Source organism: Orycteropus afer, unplaced genomic scaffold, assembly GCF_000298275.1.
Source record: "Orycteropus afer afer isolate SDZICR_OR568_19922 unplaced genomic scaffold, OryAfe1.0 scaffold00730, whole genome shotgun sequence".
Taxonomy (NCBI): domain Eukaryota; kingdom Metazoa; phylum Chordata; class Mammalia; order Tubulidentata; family Orycteropodidae; genus Orycteropus; species Orycteropus afer.
In genome coordinates this window covers 712,412-733,850 of record NW_006922317.1, presented here as the reverse complement: position 1 = coordinate 733,850, position 21,439 = coordinate 712,412, and the positions used below count along the sequence as shown (strand labels likewise).

Genomic DNA, 21,439 nt, shown 5'->3' with positions numbered 1-21,439 from the left:
TTCCGTCATTCCACATCCTCTTCTGAATCCAGCTTGCATTTCTGGAAGTTCTCTGTCAATATACTGCAACAACTGTTTTTGAATTATCTTCAGTATTATTTCACTTGCGTGCAATATTAATGATATTGTTCTACAACTTCCACATTCTGTGGGATCACTTTTCTTTGAAATGGGTACAAATATGGATCTCTTCCAATCAGCTGGTCTGCTTGGCAGAGACAAGTAAGTGCCTCCAGCATGGCATCCGTTTGTTGAATCATCTCAGTAGGTATTCCGTCAATTTCTGGAGCCTTGTTCTTCACCAATTCCTTCAGTGCCGCTTTGACTTTTTCCTTCAATGCCATTGTTTTGATCATATATGCCACCTCCTGAAATGGATGAACATTGACCAATTCTTTTTGGTACAGCAACTCTGTGTATTTATTTCTTCCATCTTTTTTTTGATCTCCTCCTCATTCAATATATTGCCCATAGAATCTTTCAATACTGCAACTTGAGGCTTACATTTTTTTCTTCAGTTCTTTCAGCTTGGGACATGCTAAGTGTGTTCTTCCCTTTTGGCTTTCCAACTCCATGTCTTTGCACATTTCATTATAATCAATTAAGTTTGTCTTCTCGAGCTGCTCTGTGAAATCTTCTGTTCAGCTCTTTTATCTTGCCATTTCTTCTATTTGCTTTAGCTGCTCTTCATTCAAAAGAAAGTTTCAGAGTCTCTTCTGACATACATTTTGGTCATTTTTTTCCTTTCCTGTCTTTCTAATAACCTTTTGCTTTCTTCACAGATGATGTTCCTGATGTCATCCCACAATTTCTCTGGTTTTCAGTCACTGGTGTTCAATACATCAAATCTATTCTTTAGATGCTCTCCAAATTCAGGAGGGATATATTCAACATCATATCTTAGCTCTTGTGGACTTATTTTAATTGTCATCAACTTCAACTTGAACTTGCATATGAGCAGTTGATGGTTGGTTCTACAATCAGCTCCTGTCCTTGTTTTAACAGAAGATATTGACCTTTTCCATGTCCTCTTTCCACAGATGTAGTCAATGTGATTCCTGTGTATTCCATCTGGCAAAGTCCACATGCATAGCTGCTGTTTGTGTTGTTGGAAAAGGTAATTGCAATTAGTAAGACATTTGTCTTGCAAAATTCTATCATGTGATCTCCAGTGTTATTTCTATCACCAAGGCCAAATTTGCAACTACTGATGATTCTTCGTTTCCAACTTTTGAATTCCAATCTCCAGTAATAATCAGCATATCCTGACTGCATGCTCAGTCAATTTCAGACTGCAGAAGCTGGTAAAAATCTTCAATTTCTTCATTTTTGGCTTTGGTGGTTGGTGCATAAATATGATAACAGCAGTATTAACTTGCTTTCCTTGTAGGTGTATGGATATTATCCTATCACTGACAGCACTGTATTTCAGGAACCAAAGAAAACCAAACTCATGCCATCAAACTGACTCCAACTCGTAGCAACCCCTCCTTGGGTTCCGAGGTACTATTTCTATAGAAGTAGATCGCCCAGTCTTCCTTCTGAGGAGTGGTTGGTGGGATAGATCTTGAAACATTCTTTGTGATGATGAATGCCATGCCATTCCTCTTCAATCTGTCATTCATTCCTAGCATATTATATCATATGGCTGCCAGATTCAAAATGGCCAAAACCAGTCCATTTAAGCCCACTAATGCCTAGGATAGGAGCTCTGGTAGCACAGTGGCTAAGACACTTGCCTGCTAACCAGACGACTGGCGGTTCAAACCCACCAGCCACTCCTCGGAAGGAAGGTTGGGCAATCCTACTTCCGTGGTAATACTGCCTCGGAAACCCAAGGAGGGGTCGCTATGAGTCGGGTTTGACTCGACGGCACATAACAACAACAACAACGCCTAGGATGGGGAGCTCTGGTGGTGTAGTGCCTAAGGCATTTTACTGCTAACCAGAAGGCCGGAGATTCAAACCTGCCATCCACTCCTCGGAAGGAAGACCAGGCGATCTACTTCTGTAGTGATACCATCTCAGAAACCCAAGGAGGGTTGGTATGAGTCGGATTCGACTCGACGGCAGTGAGTTCTATCTTTATGCATTCCATTTCATTTTTGACAACTTCCAATTTTCCTACATTCATACTTGTACATTCTATGTTCTGATTATTAATGGACATTTGCAGTTGTTTCTTCTCATTTTGAGTCATGCCACATCAGCAAATGGAGGTCCCGAAAGCTCTACTTTATCAATATCATTAAGGTCGGCCCTACTCTGATGAGGCAGCTCTTTCCCAGTCATATTTTGAGTGTCTTCTGACCTGAAAGGCTCATCTTCCAACACGGTATCAGACAATGTTTCAGGGCTACTCATAAAATTGTCCAGAAATATATTAGACAGTGTTTCACTGCTATTCATAAGGTTTTCACCAGCAAATTCTTTGAAAAGTGAATGGCCTGTTCCTTCTTCTGAGTCTGTCTCAGTCCAGAAGCTCCACTGAAACCCGCCCACCATGGCAACCCTACCTGTGCCTGAAACATCGCTGGCACCGCTTCCAGGCTCACAGCAACATGCAAAGTACAACAAACTAACAGACAAGTTCATCATCCTTCGCTATTCCAAACCATTCTGCTCACTTCCTGGCCTTCCCCTACCTGTTCTGGCTGTCCGCTGACTGCCGTTTCCTGCCAGGGTGCTCTCACCTTAACTGTTCCAACTGTGAGACCTGGCTACTGCTTCCTGCTTGGGGGCTCCTTCCCTTGTTACATGTATTATAATATAGATAATATTTTTTGTTCACTGGCAATGTATGGATAGATATATTTAGAACAAAATTTTCAATTGAAAAACACAGAAAGTCACTCCAAGATTTCTTTTACAAAGGAATCCATAAAGAGATTTAGTGAAGAACAAAATACTAATATGTACTAAATTATTAATATGATGTTGGACTTACACATTTGAATTATTAATTTTTAAGGGGATGCTCATAGGAAACCATGAGAAGTAACATTCCCAAATGTGTTAAGTAAAAGTTTGCAATGTTTCTCTTGGGTGACTTTACTAAGTGATTTTAAGGTATCTGTAATTATGGTCATCTTCATCTATTTGTCACAATGGGAGAGCTAAATCAATATATTCCTGGACAGATACAGCAAACCTCTTTTTTAAAGATCCATTTCTCAAATAACCTGTGGTAGTAATGGATAATCCTGGCAATCATGCATTCTAGTTTGAATACTACTACATCCCTTTCTCTGTTCTAAGTTTTCACAAGGCAGGAGCTATCTGGCTTTATTAGAAGGAATAAAATTACATGAGAAATATGCCCTTATATTTTTAATATACACAACAAACAATAATAAGTGATTTCTTATGTATCTTTTTGTTCAATAACTAAATGCTATCTTTGTCCACCAGATGTCTGTCAGTTTATTGTCCCAGGGTGGCTTGTGTGTTGCTGTGCTGCTCGAAGCTATGCCAGTGGTATTTTAAATACCAGCAAGGTCACCCATGGTAGACAGCTCTCAGTGAGCTTCCAGACTAAGACAGACTAGAAACAAGGCCTGGCAATCTACTGGCAATTGCCTTCTGAAAAAGATAGGCCAGTGAAAACCTTACAGATAGCAGCAGAACATTATCAGACATAAGGCCAGAAGATGAGGCCCTCAAGTAGAAAGGGACTCCAAATATGACTGGAGAAGAGCTATCTCCTCAAAATAGAGTCTACCTTAATGATGTGGATTGAGTAAAGCTTTCAGGACCTTCATTTGCTGAAATGGAAGGACTCAATATGAGAAGAATCAGCTGCAAACATCCACTAATAATCAGAACATGGAATGCAGAATTAAGGAAAATTGGAAGTCATCAAAAATGAAATGAAATGCATAGAAAGCAATATGCTAGGTATTACTGAAATGAAACGCACTGGTATTAGACATTTTAAATTGATCATAAGGTCTACTACGCCAAGAATGACAAATTAAAGAAACATGGTGCCACATTCATCATAAAAAGGAATATTTCAAGATCTACCCTGAAATACAATGCTGTCAGTGATAGGATAATATCCGTATGTCTACAAGGAAGACCAGTTAATTCAACTATCATTCAAATTTACACACCAACCACTAATGTCAAAGATGAAGAAACTGAAGATCTTACCAAATTTTGATATCTGAAATTGATCAAACATGCAATCATTATGCCTTGATAATTACTGGTGACAGGAATGTAAAAAATGGAAACAAAGAAGGATTGATAGTTGGAAGATATGCTCTTAGTGATGGAAATGCTGAAGATTATATGAAAGAATTTTGTATGACCAATGACTTATTCAACACATATACCTTTTTTCAACAACATAAACTATGTCTATATACATGGCTCTCAAGAGATGGAACATACAGGAATCAAATCAACTACATCTGTGGAAAGAGACAATGGAGAAGCTCAGTATCATCATTCTGAACAAGGCCAGAAGCCAACTGTAGAAAAGTCATGCCATATTACTTACATGTAACTTCAAGGTGAAGTTGAAGAAAATTAACACAAGTCCACGAGAACCAAAATATGACTCTGAGTATATCCCACCTGAATTTAGAGACCATCTCAAGAAAAGATCTGATGAACTGAACACTAATGACCAAAGACCACACAACTTGTGTGATGACATCAAGGACATCAATCATGAAGAAAACAAATGGTCATGAAAAATATAGGAAAGAAAGAAAAGACCAAAATGGATGTGAGAAGAGACTCTGAAACTTGCTTGAGTGGAGAATAGCAAAGTGAATGGAAGAAATGACGAAGTGCAAGAGCTAAACAGATTTCAAATGGTGGCTTGAAAAGCCAAAGTAAAATATTATAATGAAATGTGCAAAGACCTGGAGTTAGAAAGCCAAAAGGGAAGAATATGCTCAGCATTTCTCAAGGTGAAAGAATTGAAGGGAAAATTCAAGCCTAAAAGTTGCAGTATCGAAGGATCCTGTGTACAAAAAAACTGAATGACCTAAAACCAGAAGAAAACAATCCCACTGCCATTGACTCAATTCTAACTCCTTGTAACCCTACAGGACAGAGCAGAACTGTCACAAAGGGTTTTCAAGGCTGTAAATCTTCACAGAAATGGACTGCCTCATCCTCCTCCTGCAGAACACACTGTGTGGGTTTGAACCACTGACCTGGTTAGCAGCTTAATGCTTTAACCACTGTACCACCAGAGCTCCTTGAATGACACAGGAAGCATGAAAGTACTAAAAAGAACTGGTAGATATTCAGCCATTGCAGGAGGTAACACATGACCAAGAATCCAATGGTACTGAAGGAAAAAGCCAAAGCTGCACTGAAGGCACTGGCAAAAAAAATACCATAAACATCTATCACCATCAAGTCAGTTATGACTCATAGCAACACTAGAGGATGGAGCAGAACTGCTTCATCGAGTTTCCAGGGCTGTAATCATTACAGAAGCAGACTGTCAAGTCTTTCTCCTATGGAGCACTGGTAGCTTTGAACCACTCACTGACCTTTCAGTTAGCTGCTGAGCACTTAACCACTGCGTCACCAAGACTCCTTGGTAAATAACAAGTTTCCAGGAATTGATGGAATACCAATTAAGATGTTTCAACAAATGGATGCAATGCTAGAAGTACACACTCATCTATGCCAAGAAATTTGTAAGACAGCTATCTCGTCAACTGACTGGAAGAGAGTCATATCCATGCCCATTCCAAAGAAAGGTGGTATAACAGAATGTGGAAATTATCAAACAATATCATTAATATCACACATAAGTAAAATTTTGTTAAAGATAATTCAAAAACAGTTGCAGAACTACCAGAAATTCAAACCAGATTTAGAAGAGAATGTATCCGATGAATCTTGGCTGAATGCAAAGTATACCGGAAAGATGTTTACCTGTGTTTTATTGACTATGCAAAGGCCTTTGACTGTGTGGATCATAACAAATTATGAATAACATTGCAAAAAACTGGAATTCCAGAACACTTAATTGTGTTCATGTGGAACCTGTGCATAGACCAAGAGGGAGTCATTCAAAAAGAACAATGAGATACTGCATGATTTCAAATCAGGAAGCAGCAGTCAAGAAATCAAATGACATATTGCATTGGGTAAATCTGCTGCAAAAGATCCCTTTAAAGTTTTAGAACACAAAGAAAGATGTCACTTTGAGAACTAAGGTGTACCTGACCCAAGCTGTGGTATTTTCAATTACCTCATATGCATATGAAAGCTGGATAATGGATAAAGAAGACTGAAGAAGAGTTGATGCATGTCTCTGAATCACGGTGTTGGCGAAGAATACTGAATATACAATGTACTACCAGAAAAATGAACAACTCTGTCCTGGAAGAAGTACAACCAGGATGGTCCTTAGAAGCAAGGATGGGAAGACTTCATATCACATACTTGGGACATGTTATCAGGAGGGACCAATCCCTGGAGAAGGACATCATACTTAGTAAAAAGAGGAAGATCCTCAATGAGATGGACTGACACAGTGGCTACAACAATGGGCTCAAACATAGCAATGAATGTGAAGAAGGCACAGGACCAGGCAGTGTCTTGTTCTGTTTCACATAGGGTCACTGTAAGTCAGCCTGATTTGATGGCATCTAACAACAACGTAGGAGCCTAAGGCACTTGACTACTAACCAGAAGGCTGGCAGTTCAAACCCACCAGCCACTCCTCGGAAGGAAGATGGGGCAATCTACTTCCATAGTGATACTGCCTTGGAAACCCAAGGAGGCATCACTATGAGTTAAAATCAACTTGATGGCAGTGAGTTTGGTTTGTGTAGTTAACAACATCTTTCTTCGTAATAGACGTAATATTTACTAACTTACGTTGGGAAGTATTTTGCTTTAGTAAGTGTAAATATCATTTGGGAAAAATGGAAAAGCAGGAAAGAGAAGATGAAAGTTATTTTAAAATACTAGAAAGATGGTTTCCTTGATTTTTCTTCAAGTAAGATGTTCCAAGATAGCAGTTTTCAAAAGCTATGTCATGAGATCAATTTAGTGAGTTATAATGTGCATTTAAAACCAATGAAGTTGAGTAAGACAAAAAAAAATAAAATACAAAGTATAATATAACAGAAGCTCTACAGCAAGCATTAACTATTGTTTTATGAAGCTCTGGCTTATGTGCATATGCACCTATATCCACTGGGTCACCAAGTAGAATGTATTTCTTCCTGTCAGCCATAGTTAAGAACTTGTGAAAGCCAGTTCTTAATGTATGAATGCAAACAGAGATAAATCTGTTACTTCTTCAGTATTTTGTTACTTTACAGATAACAATGAAAAAATAATGATTATAAGTTACTATATTTCTCCCTAAAATATCTTTGGTATGTTTTAAAATCTTAAGCATATTCAAGAAGCAAAACAACAAACAAAAAAGAGCCACCAAACTTATTCTGTGAATACATTTCAGCATTTTAAATAAAATAGAATATGTAACTTAAAACTGTAGTTAATTATCTTGCTCTGATCTATTTTAAATAACTTATTCAGACAGTTTGCAGCAATGTATGATTAGTTCATTTCCAACAGGCTCCACTGACATTACTAAATGCAGCACGCTTCCAAAGCCTTCCCATGTTGATTTGTTAGAACTTCACAAACCATGAAGTGAATATAATAGGCTGCTGATGTTTGATTCAGATACCCAATAACCTTATTCAGACTCACACCCTTAAAATACTTTATTTCATAGCTTGTTGTTGTTGTTTGCCGTCGAGTCGGCCATTTATTTCACAGCAGTGGCCCTCAATTTAAACAGCAATTTATTAAAAATCAGGCTAAGGTAGGTTCCCCCCTCCCCAAACGTGGTAAATATATAGGCAACAAAACATTTGCCATTTCTACAGGTATCTGTGTTTTATTCAAGTTTTCCTACATGAAATAGTTGGAGTACTAGCTTCAGTATTTCCAGAGATATTTCAATCTTTCAGGAGAATAAACCTACATCTACTTATATTCACTACATACTATAATGAAATCTTAAGCTTGGAATATGTAACTTTAGATATTTTGATAACCTTAAGCTTTACTAATGACTTTGTATTTTTCTTAACACATTTTACTGAAAATGCAGATGTGTAAAATCATAGCATCACCATTGATATCAATCTACTAAAAAGCTCAGTTTGCTATGGTAAAGCACAAAAATATCTTTAAGACATATTTCTCTGTCAGGCTGAAAATAATTATTAAAGGAAAAAAGATAATTATCAAAGTAACAAAGACATAAATAATATAATGGCATATTTCTGCCTACCATTACAGTTTCATGGTACATTTCCTATAGAAACACTATTTCTATAATTTTACTTTTCCAACTATTCAGTCTTCATCAGTTTTATCTCATACTAAAGTCTACTCATATTTATTTCCAAAAAATTTAGAAGTCTTACAACTCTTTTTATACTATAGGCCTGAAAAATATAAGTATGTAAGAAAACGGTAGGTAGAGACAGGTGGAAAGAGAAAGATAACAGGGAAAAGTCATAACAGAAGCAAAGGAAACCCCAGAGTGGATCATACTTCCTTCCCTGGGGCTTATGTTCTTAAGGGCTAAGAGAGAAATTGTGTAAAATAAAAATTACCCTTGAAAATACATCCCTTCAATTAAGTACTCTGTGTGTGTGTTTATTTCTACTGTGGTGAAAACATACACAAGACATTCGCCAACATACAACTTCCACATTCACAGCTCAGAGACACTGATGACATTTTTTATGTTGTGCCACCATTACTGCCATCCTTTTCCAAAGTATTCTACCACCATTAGCATAAACTCAATGCCCTGCAAACAAAAGCTCCCCCTTTCCCACTCCCTCCTACCCCTGATAACCACTAATAATCTTTAGTATATAATATATAGGGTTTTATGTAAACTTCTCATGTAAATATATATAAATTTAAAATATATGCATTATAGTGTGCTGTATATAATTTCCTAGATCACAGATAGAAATCACATCACTACTCAAGTGTATTGCAAATACAACAATCCCAAATTTGTTGGCTCTTTCTATTGGCTAAATCATCTAGAGACATTTTTTCAGTTTCCCTACCTCCTCCTTGATGTTTAACTAATTAATTATCTCACTTTTTCTTGGTAAAGGATAGCTAGAAAATCGACATCATCTGCTTGACTAGTGTTCTGAATATTTCTTACTCAGAGGTCAGTCATATACCTTTCAAATCATTCACAAGTTCTTGCCAGAGGATTTATCAATATCCAAAACAGTTGATATCTATTATCTGTGTGCAGAAGAATAGTTGGTTATTTAAATTACTTTTGTGTCCTGCTTTTAAAAATGTAGTATTATAATGACTCCTTTGAGTATAGATTTTATTGATAAAAAATATCAACAAATCTAACTGGACAAAACACCAAGATATAGAGATCACAAACTGGGTAATCCTGGGATGGCAAAAGTAAACTTATGATTAGGATGTTGTAATTTTACAAGGCTGCAAATACATTTTCCTTTAAGGAAAAAATCTGGAGGTTATAAGTGACTCATAGCTATTAGGCTCTGTAGCTTGGAGATCTAGTTTTGGATTATAATTTTGGAGATACTAAACTAGGGCAGTAGGGGGTTTGTGGGGGAAAGAATGGTAGCAGAGCTCTAGAAGTTTTTACTTACTTGGGACAAACACCATTTGAGGTATTCCCTTGATTTCAGCTCTACACTTCCAAACTGCCTTGGGTCAAAGATCTACATGTGGCAATCAGCAATTTGCCTCTATTTTAAAGCAGGTTATGGTTACTTTACATGAGTGGAAAAAGTGCAAACAAGCAGTTGGATCACTTGAAAATGATCACTTAAATGCAACTACTGCTCTCTGCCCATCTGGAGCAAAGAAGAGTGAATTAAAAAAAAACAAAAAAACATGGGAACAATTAGTCCAAGAGACTAGCAGACCACATGAACCTCAGCCTTCATAATCCTGAGTCCAGAAGAACCAAATGGTGCCTGGCTACCACTGATAACTACTCTGAAAGGGATCACATTAGGAAATCCTGAACAGAATGGGGGCAAAATGTTGAACAAAACTCAAAGAATAAAAAGACCAAGTTTACTGGTCTGATAGAGACTGGTGGAACTCCTGAGACTATGGCGCTTAGCCAACCTTCAAGCTTGGGACTGAATTCACTCCTGCAGCTCAAGTTTTAGCCAAACAATAAACACATCTATGAGGCAAACAGTAACACTAAGGAAGTATACGGAATCTGCCTAAGGATAAAGCTCAGAAGGCAGGAATGGATAGGAAAGAAGGGCAAAGGGAAATGGTAAATACAGGGAGGAAGTGGGAAGAGTGTCGTTACACTGTGGGGATTGCTTAAAGCTGCAAAACAAAATGTGTGCCACCTGTTGAATGGAAAACCAATTTGCTCTGTAAAATTTCACCCAATAAAAGGTTAAAAAAAAAAATAGATCACTTAAGTGACACAGAAATATTAATAATAAAAAGAACAACTTAGTCGCATTCATTAGCGCAAATCAATCACACTTTTCCCACTCTCCCCAGTCTTAAGATGTCCCATGCCTTCTTGCCTGATGCATTATATGGAGTCTTCCCTATATATCTTAGAACACTAACTTTTATCCTTGGCCAATTCATTCATTTCTATCTCTCTATACTCTACCCAATATGTTTCACTTACTCTCCAAGTTTCATATGATCCTGAGCATGTGTTTATATCCATATATAACCTGATCTTTCAGGTTTTGTTCAAATTATTTGTTAAACACATCTATCTGGATGATTACCATCTCCAAAACTGAAATAATCTCTCCAGCTGTTCCTCCATAATCCTATTCACTCATGTTCAAAATGTCAACATTACTTTTGAGCTCTGCCTCTCCTTCTAATACCAAATTTGGTTAACTCATTCTTACACTATTACTTGGACACTACTTTTATTCATCCTTTCTTTTCTATTCCTACAGACACTATACAAATTCAGAATCTTTTTACTTCATACAGGGAGCTCTGGTAATGTAGTGCCTAAGGCATTTGACTGGTAACCAGAAGGTTGGTGGTTCCAACCCACCAGCCACTCCTTGGGAGGAAGATTGGGCAATCTACTTCCGTAGAGATACTGCCTCGGAAACCTAAGGAGGAGTTGCTATGAATCGGATCCGACTCAACAGCAATGAGTTTTCTTTCTTTATTTATTTTTTTAAATACTTCATACAGAATCTAAATCACTGCTGTCGAGTCAGCCTTACTGCCTCTCACAATTCTATACGAACTCCTACTTCACCCAATCTGATAGAGCAAAGCCCAGAAAAATGCAATTTCAAGGAACCCACAAAGTCTGGGTGCTGGAATGTAATAGGTGAGATGGGGCTAAGAAGTGAGGCTGGAAAGGGGCAAGGGAGTGCTGGGTCTTGTAAGGTCATGTTGAGGATTCTGGGTTTTAATCTAAGAGCAACAGGCCTTGCATATCACGTTCAAAGATACTTGAAGTCAAGATCATAGCTTATCCTGGGAGGATGAGAGAAATAATTATGGAATTATTCCAATAGAAATATTTTCTCTATCACTCTTTTTTTGTGTGTGTGACCACATCCAAAATTGATAAAAGAAAAAGAAAAAAGACGAATTTAGAAATGCAGCTATTTTCCAGTTAGTTCACTTGGCTTTGATAAGAGTGCATACACAAACCTATAAAGAATTAAGGGGGTTGTAGTCTGATTTATACTTTGAAAAAGCAATAAATTCCAAATAACAACAATCCAATGAAAATACTTATTTCAGTTTTACTCTGTGAAGGAGCTCTGGTGGTGTAGTGCCTAAGGCATTTGACTGCTAACCAGAAGGCTGGCGGTTCAAACCTACCAGCCACTCCTCAGAAGGAAGGTTGGGCAATCTACTTCCATAGTGATACCACCTTGGAATCCCAAGGAGGGGTCGCTATGAGTTGGAGCCAACTCAACAGCAGTGAGTTTTGCTCTGTAATACTGCTCTAGTTAAATTAAATGTTTACTCTTACCTCTTTCCCTTAAAAGAGACCCTTTATAAAACAAATATTTTGAGAGAATATCAACAAATTTTTTCCAAAGACTACTTCAATCTGAATTGCTCTCTAGTCTCATCTTGTCTATATTGTTGCAGTGTGTTGTCAAGTTGATTCCAACTCATAGCAACCCTGTATGCCAGAGCTAGGAGCTCTGGTACCATAGTGCCTAAGGCACTTGACTGTTTACCAGAAGGCTGGCGTTTCAAACCCACCAGCCACTCCTCGGAAGGAAGGTCGGGCAATCCTACTTCCGTAGTGATACTGCCTCGGAAACCCAAGGAGAGTCAGGGCTGACTCGACAGCAAACAACAACAACAACATGCCAGAGCTGACCTGCTCCACAGGGTTTCCTAGCCTATAATCTTTATGGGAACAGATCACCAGGTCTATCTCCCAGAGAGCCACTGGGTTGGTTCCAACCGCTGACTTTTCATTAGCAGCCGAGTGCTTAACCATTGTGAATCAGTCACATATGTCACCTATACCTCAGTAAGAAATTTCAAATGAAAATTATAAATTTAGATTATTTCCTCTAAAACTGCATTGTGTCAAAGGTAAAACTTAAAGAAGGTAGGGAGGCAAACATACTATGATTAATAAAAGTCAGAACGACAGGTAGAACTTTTGGGCCAATTTCTGTTTACCAGGTATTGGGTGAGACACCCTAAATATATCACCTCATTTAATCCTAACACTAATCTGAGAGAGAAATGTTATTCTCCATTTCACAGGTAAAAAGACTGAAGTTTAGAAAAGCAATCATTTCTCCAAAATATATACACTTTAGGCCTGATCTGTCCAATACAACAGCCTCCAACCACATATGGCTACAAAGTACTTGAAACATGGCCATTCTAAATTGAGATGTGCCATAACCATAGAAAACATACTGGATTTCAAAAATGTATTCCAAAAAAAAGAAAGTAAAATATCTCACTAATAATTTTTAAGTACTGACACCATGATGAAATGACAGTATTTTGGATACTGTTATAGATTAAATAATGTCTCCCAAAAATATATATTATAATTCCTAACCTCTGTGAGTGTTGTTATAATGCCATTTGGGAATGAATTGTCTTTGTTAAGTTAATGAGGCAAGATTACTATAGGGTATATCTAGAGTCAATCTCTTTTGATATATAAAAGAAATTAAACAAGAAAACAGAGATAGGGTAAGATAGACGCCAACACATGTGGAGATCTCCAAGGAACAAGGAAGTTGGAGCTGAAGAGAAAATGACATTCCTCCAGAACTGACAGAGAAAGAGAGCCTTTCCCTAGAGCCAGCACCCTGAATTTGGACTTCTAGCCTCCTAAACTATAAAAGAATAAATTCCTGTTTGTTAAAACCATCCACTTGTGGCGTTTCTGTTATAGAGCACAAGATAACTAACACAGAATTTGGCACTGAGAAGTGGGGGTATGGCTCTAATATATAACTAAAATGTGGAAGCAGTTTTTGAACTGGGTAATGGATAGAGGCTGAAAGAGTTTCAAGGTGCCTAACAGTAAAAACCTAGATTGCCTTTGAAGAGACTGTTGGTAGCATTATGTACATCAAAGACCATTCTGGTAAGGGATCAGAAGGAAGTGAGGAGACCTTCAGAGAAAGTACCTATCATCTGAGAGAACACATATGGCACCACGACACAATGTTGCTAGAAATGTGGACATTAAATGTTCTTCTGGTGAGGCTTTAAAATAAAATGATGACCATGTGATTGGACAATAGAGAAAAGGTGATGATTTTTATGCTTCTGTTGTTGTTGTTATGTGCCGTTGAATCGGACCCAACTCATAGCGACCCCTCCTTGGGATTCCAAGGAAATATTACTATGGAAGTAGATTGCCCAACCCTCCTTCCGAGGAGTGGCTGGTGGATTTGAACCGCTAGCCTTCTGGTTAGCAGTCAAGTGCCTTAGGCACTATGCTACCAGTGGCAAGGAATTTGTTTGAATTATGTTAAAAGGTTTAGTGGAAGACAGAACTCGTAAGTGATGAATTTAGATATCTTGCTGATGAGACTACTAAGCAAGATCTTAAGGGGGCCACATGGTTTCTCCCTGTTGTTTAAAGTAAAAAGTGAGAAGAAAGAGACAGAATTAAAAATGAACTGTGCAGAATGAAAACAAAACTCAAATATTTGGAATATTCTGTTGTACAAACTAAGGTCACGTGCCCTAAAATGTTCACCAAGCATATGGATACACAATCTTTTGTTAAAGAGATTAAACCTGTGACTGATGGATCTAACCAACTACCACAGCAAAAAGGCCATGAGCTTTGACTGAAGGGGACAGAAAAAGAACGAAAGAAGTTCAAATTCAGAGCTCTGGCTCTAAGGGAATGCCTGGAATGCTACAGCCAGCAAATAGTCCAAAGGGGTTATATCTGTTGTCATCCAAAAAAAGAAAAGGACCATCCCGAGAGTAGGTCGGAAATCAGCAGAACTGCTGAAAGGGCTTGGGAAGCAGGGCTTTCTCAGTTCCAAAGGATGGGGCCGTGATTCTCAAAGGAATTAGGTTTCAATCAGATCACTGCCAACTCAACACTGCAGTGTGGGGCTGCCATGAAGGTGTGCCAATGGGATGGAGCCACTGCCCAAAGCTGAGGGAGTGGGAATGCCATAAGCAAGGGGCAGCAGAACAGGGCCTGCCAAGGGCATGAGGTCACCACTCAGATGGACTAGGAGCATGAGGAGGGAGCAGAGCTGCCATCCCAGTGGGCCTGGAAGGTGGAGCTAAAGCCTAGGGCTGAGGTGTCTCCATCCAGAATCATGAGAGTATGGCCAACTAATGGCTAGAGCCATTACCCAGATGGTCTTAAAGACGAGAGGATTATTTTCAAGACCTGAGAGCTAATGTAATTTGTTCTGCCAAGTTTTGGACTTGTGTGGTGCCTCCTATACATTCTTTCCATCCAATTTTTCCCATTTGCAATGGAAATGTATACCTTGTGACTGCTCTACAATTATATCTAGGAAATAGATAACTTGCAAGCTAGATTGCACAAGTTCAGAGAGAAAGAGGACCTTTGCCCCAGGAGGGAATATGCTTAAAAGCCTCACCCATATTTAATTTAGATGATTCAGAAGCTGAGATTTTAGAATTGGAGTTGATTTAAGACTTTTGGGATAAGGCGATGGGGTGAATGCTTTGTATATGGCAAGGAGATGAATTTTGGAGGAGCCAAAGAGTAGAATGTCATGGATTGAATTGTATCCCTAGAAACAAATGTAAATCCTGACCTCTATGTATGTGATTAACAGGAATGGGATGTCTTTGTTATGTTAATGAGGCAGGATTAGCATAGGTTGTGTCTTGAGTCAATCTCTTTTAAGATATAAAAGAGATTAAACAAGTGAGCAGAGATGGGATAAGACAGATGCCAAGACACATGGAGATCTCCAACGGACCCAGAAGCAGAAACTGAAGAGACAGGACCTTCCTTTAGTGATGACAGAGAAAGAAGGCCTTCCCTTAGAGCCCGTACTCTAAATGCAGACTTGTAGCCTCGTAGAGTGTGAGAAAATAAATATGTTTGTTAAAGCCATCCACTGTGGTATTTTTGTTATAGTAGCATGGAATAACTAAGACAGATACAGTGGGTCACATAAAATACAATATTAAAATTAATTTCACTTTAAAAAAAATCAGCTTCTAGAAAATTTAAAATTACATACATGGTTTACATTTTATTCCACTGAATGTCACTACTGTAGATGAAAGGTTAGATAATGAATTTGTCCATAAATGCCAAGTTTAAAGGCTTTCTAATACAGAAGAGAGGGATACATGTATTCACACAGATTTTGGATTAAATCTCTCCATTACTGACTAGTCTTGGGCAAGATATTAAGTTTCTTTCTTCTTTAGTTAGGTCATCTATTATGATGATACTGAATATCCCAAAACAACTGTTGTACATAATACGAATGGATAGAGGTTGGGGAACAATTATGGAATATTTCCTATAGTAACCGATTAATTTAAGAATTAGTTCCCAAAAAAAGAAGAAAATTCACTTATTTGAAAACCATGTTTTATACTCTTTAAGTGGGAGGAGGGAGTAAAGAACAACTGAGGACCTATTTTAGCATAATATATGCTTTATATATTGTATTATACATAGCAGACACAGATCCTTTCTCTCCTTCAATTTAATTTTTAATTAACACACTACAGGCTGGAAGTAGATGAGGTTAGTGTGGTGTATAAAATAACAAGACAAAAACATTCAGAGTCTAAGTGGTTCTCAATGGACAAAATGGTTGAATTTCAGAGAAAAGAATTTATGAACTCTACTTTAGCTGGTCAATGGTCTTTTTACATCAAGAAGGGAATCTAGTGAGTAAAATGACATCCAGGCAAGTATAATTTTATTCTAATTCCACCCCCTCTGCCCAGGCCACAGTGCAATAAATTGTTCTAGGACACCAATTTTAGTCCAAAAGATTATACACAGAGAAAAGTAATCTACACTAAGTAAGAAACTATAAAATTCTGTGGACTATACTATCTAATGATATTTCGCCTGCCATATACTGTCCCTTAGGTGTGTGCCAAGAGGTTTCCTCTGGGTATATATGACTTTATAATGTATGCACTCATCTTTATAGGCACATATTGAACGATGAAGGGTGGGACAGTTGGAACATTTACTTGGATTATTATAATTTGACTATGTATTTGGTGAAATATTAAGATGTGGTAATGAATTAGACTACTCTGTTCTGTAGATTTTCTTTTCTTCTTCCTAATTGAGTGGTGTTGGGGGTTGGGGTAGAGTTTAATTAAGCATCCGAGTCTCTTGAATGTTGTTGCGCCTTAGAAGTCATATATATGAAATATATATATAGTTCAACTCCAAATATTCTCATCTGTTAGCCATCAACAACTTGAAGAAAATAAGACTAGAGAAATAAAAGGCTATCATATCCATAGATCTTAGAACAGTGACAAAGCACATAAAACTATTCACTTTATCCTAATCTGAAATTTAACTGAAGAAATAGCACACACAATTTTCATTTAGCTATTAAACACATCTTAATAGCTAAGTGAAAATTGTGTGTGCTATTTCTTTAGTTAAATTTCAGACTAAGTTAAAGTGAATAGTTTCATGTGCTGTGTGGTAGCATAATGTCTAAGACACTTGACTGCTAACCAGAAGGCTGGTGGTTCAAACCCACCAAGCACTCCTCAGAAGAAAGGCTGGGCAATCTACTTCCGTACTGATACTGCCTAGGAAACCCAAGGAGGGATCGCTATGCATCGGGTCCCACTTGATGGCACTTAACAACAACATTTTAAAGTGCATAGTCATTTTGTTAAGGGGATAATGGGGAGAGGGCTTAAATCTCATACGTTGCATTAAAAAATCCAGCACTTGTAATGGATTTTTGAGCCTTCTCTGAGTACATGTGACTTGGTTCTTGCACTTTCAGAATCAGTAGACTCATTAAAAGTTACCTTTTAATGTGATTGTGTTTGCAGTAAACTTACAACTACACTTCAACATCTATCTTCAAATGTCTGGCTATAGGTAGAATTAGGTAAGGGGGAAAATGACACTAAATGAACAAGATTATCTGCGAAGATTGACTAATAATAAGAAACAAACTGATGTGTAATTAAACAGTAATTAGAAAAATTTGCTAAAACTTTGAACTAAGATCTTAATCAAATATTTGAAATTACAAGGAAAAATATACTTAGTCAATTTAATAGAAAACAAACATTAACTTCTTTAACCTATCAGACTTAACTCTTTTGAAAAGAGTTTGTATTAGGAAAGAGCTTATTGTATTAACTTTAAATTAGCTAATAGTTTAGACGTACATACAACATTTGAGGAATCCTCTGTTTCATTTCCAGGAAAAGCTTTTTTTTTTTTTAAAGGTGGAAGATGGCTAGATGAAAACAAAACAAACTGGAAGAAAAATACTATTTCCCTAATGAGTTAAATAACATTTCTTTTAATTATTAAATGGCATATTTGTGCACCTATATGCTGTTAGACTTGCAACCCCACTAAGTTGTTATGATGTCAAATAATATGACAGCCTGTCTTTAAAGTTTTGCACAAAATTAGAGTTCAGTTTTGCAAAACGCTTTTGCACCATTAAATCTTTTCTGAGAGGATAAAGGTCTCTTTGCCCTCAATTTGACATTTTTGCAGTATATGTGTGAGCAATTTTTGCTGTCATTATTGCAAAGACAGATTCTTTCGTTGTTGTTCAATCTGAAAATGTCTTGCCTATATTACTTCAGCTCTCCTCTTCCTGAAACACACCTACCCACCTCTTTACCCCCTGCAAGTTTTAAAGTTTGTTTTATTTGGGGTTCTGTACAAGCACTACTAAGACGATCCAAGAGACAAAGAACTGTGCTCTGGGTTATCGGGATAACAAATGTTAGTTGTGAAACAAAGCACTCAAATTTGAGATTCAAAATAATGACGGTGGGGATGACAGTAATAATAAAACATAAAACCTCAGATCCCTCTCCCTAGCCAGTTCCCCTACAAACGGACACACGCGGGGGAGTTCTGGCCTGGGACAATTATTCCAGAGTCCAGCCGAGAAGCCACCCTGGAGGTTTTGGGGGCCCTGCCGGCGGGACCCCGGGTACTCCAGAAAGGGCTCCCGTGGCCGCGCCCTCCCGGCTCCCGCCCTGACCCTCTCACCGCTTCACTCGGATGATCTGGTCCCGCATGGGCTTGATGTCCTGGAAGCTCTGCTGGTTGACAAGGCTGTAGACGAGAATGAAGCCTTGGCCGTTTTTGATGTACAGATCCCGCATGGACGCGAACTGTTCGGTGCCTGCCGTGTCCAGAATCTCCAGCACCGACGGGGATGAGTCCACCTCGATCTCCTTGCGGTAGAAGTCCTCGATAGTGGGGTCGTATTTCTCGATGAAGGTGCCTGTCACGAACTGCACGGTCAGGGCGGATTTGCCTACCCCGCCCGAGCCCAGCACCACCACTTTGTACTCGCGCATCGTCCCTCCGCTACTGCTGCTGCTGTCGTCGCCGCCGCCGCCGCCGCCGCCCCTGCCGCCCGCGACATAGAACTACGCCCGTCGCGCTGCGCCCCCGGACTCTGCCTCGGCTGCTGGCCCCGCCGCCTCCCGCGGCCGCCCCAACCTCACGGCCGCGGCGGCCTCCCGGGCGGCGGCGGTGGCAGCGACAGCTGAGGGAGCAGCGGCCCTGAGCATGGGCCAAGCCGGGCAGCAATGCGGCCCCAGAGGCGCCGGGAGGACTAGAAGCGAGCTAGAAGCGGGGCGCCAGAGCCTCCGGATTCACCGGCCTGCAGTAATGCCCGCCCCGCCCCTCGCGCCTCCACGCCCAGCTCCCCGCCCTCCGTCGCCACAGCTCTACCCGGCGCTAGAGCGCGCGCCCGCGCCTGAGCCGCAGAGCTATCGGGGGCGGAGCTCGGGGGCGTGGGGCGGTACCTCACAGCCCCGCCCCAGCCCCTCGGTCACCTAGGCGACCAGCCGCGCTCACTCCCTCGAGGCTCTGCGCAGCGCGGAAGCTTCTGTCCACGGTTAAATAAACAACCACCGAGGCCACTCAACAGCACCCCACCCGCACACCCCATAGAACCTCAGGGCTTGTGTACTGAGCATGCCCAGTTCGCCTGTCGGGGTGGGGCGAGCTAAGGGAGGAGAAACGTCAACCTGAGACGCTTACTCTTAGGATTTTGCAGAAAGAAAATGTTAGAGGAGCCAGACCAACCTAATGCAAGAAATGGAAGGAAGAGATGGGCGAGGTCTAAGAAGAGCCCTTCGAGTGAGGGTCTGTGCCCGACACAGTCTGTCAGAATTCTAAGAGCTTTTGGTTTTGAGGTGAAAAGAAGCACCTTCAGCTTTCTGCCCGATATTGCATAAACAGCAGGCAAAGCAGCTTTGTTTTAAGCGTCAGAACAAGCACCTCTGGCCCACTGCTGGAGGAGATAGTCAACTGTGGCCAGTGGAAGCAAGGTTCACGCCTAGTGACATGGACCTGAAACCCATCCACCTTCCACCTAGCCCCGCCCTTTTTCCGGAGCCTGACAGAAGTCGAGCTCTTCCCACGCCCTGACAACTATGGGCACATGGAAAATCTGGAGAGCGGAGTCCTAGGAGGGAGCCCAAAACACCAGAGATACCTCAGCAACAGCCAGCTGGGGCAATTAGTAAGAAGCTTGGATTCATACCAACCAACCAGCCCCCGTCTCTGGACCGCTTGGTATCACTCACGGCCAATAGGGAGCTGCCTAATACCATGTGAACAGCCCTCCTTCAACCAATGGGGAAAAACTAGTCTCAGGATCAGCCAACCCACCTCCTTTTGCCTCGCCAGGCTGGGCTTTTGCTCCTGCGTACTCTCTGCTAACCAATCGTTGGTGAGCTAATGAATGACAGAGGCTTAGATTGCGCCAACCGGCACTAGCGATTCTCTTTCTGCAAAGGCGGTGTGGTAGGGAGACAGAGCTGAGACTGGTGTGGTTTGGGAGGGGTGTCAAAGATTGAGGGGCTGTTAGTTGTGCCCTGTTCTGGGGAAGCAACAAGGTTTGTTGAAGAGAAAGTGATAAATTCTTTTTTAACGGAGTCTTTGTGGCATTCTCCTTAAGTGACGGGCATGAGTATTATTCTGAGGGATGTGGAATGAATGGTAGGCTGAATCGAGGAAACAGAAATTTTCCTCTTTTCAAGGAGACATAGTGCGGCAGTTAACATTGGTCCTCTCTATGGTAGCATAGTGGCTAAGGCACTTGACTGCTAACCAGAAGGCTGGAGGTTCAACCCCTCCAGCCACTCCTCGGAAGGAAGGTTGGGCAATCCTACTTCCATAGTGATACTGCCTCGGAAACCCAAGGAGGGGTCGCTATGAGTCGGGGCCGACTCGACGGCAAACAACAACAACAACGACATATGCCGCCTAAACCATGTTGGTTGTTTTAAATACTGTTTTAAAACGTAAGTTTGTGTGTCTTTGTAAAAGTAGAACTTAAATACATATCATTCCCCACTCAAAGCATCAATTTTAGGATAAGCTATATCCCCATGCATTCCTTGATTATTTTTGTAATAACTGTTATTAGGTTTAGGAGCTCTGGTGGCGTAGTGCCTGGCATTTGACTGCTAACCAGAAGGCTGGTGGTTCAAACCCGCCAGCCACTCCTGGGAAGGAAGATTGGGCAATCTACTTCCGTAGAGATACTACTTCGGAAACCCAAGGAGGGGTCGCTATGAGGGGAAATCGACTCCACGGCAGTGAGTTGTTTTTTTTTTAATTAGGTTTATCTCCCATAAGCAATGTCCTAAAACTAGTCTACACTCATCCGTTACTATCTCAAAGATCTTGGGAATAATAAATCCTGTGATTATATTT

The 21,439-nt window shown here is 40.0% G+C and overlaps 1 protein-coding gene across 1 annotated transcript in view; it reads right to left on the bottom strand.

The window, feature by feature from the left end:
- RAP2A (RAP2A, member of RAS oncogene family) overlaps positions 1-19,065 on the bottom strand; it is a 73,725-nt gene extending 54,660 nt beyond the window's left edge. The window contains exon 1 of the mRNA XM_007957338.2: positions 18,752-19,065. Coding sequence (XP_007955529.1) covers positions 18,752-19,065 — 314 coding nt within the window. The remainder of the gene's footprint in view (positions 1-18,751) is intronic.
- Positions 19,066-21,439: the final 2,374 nt, after the last annotated feature.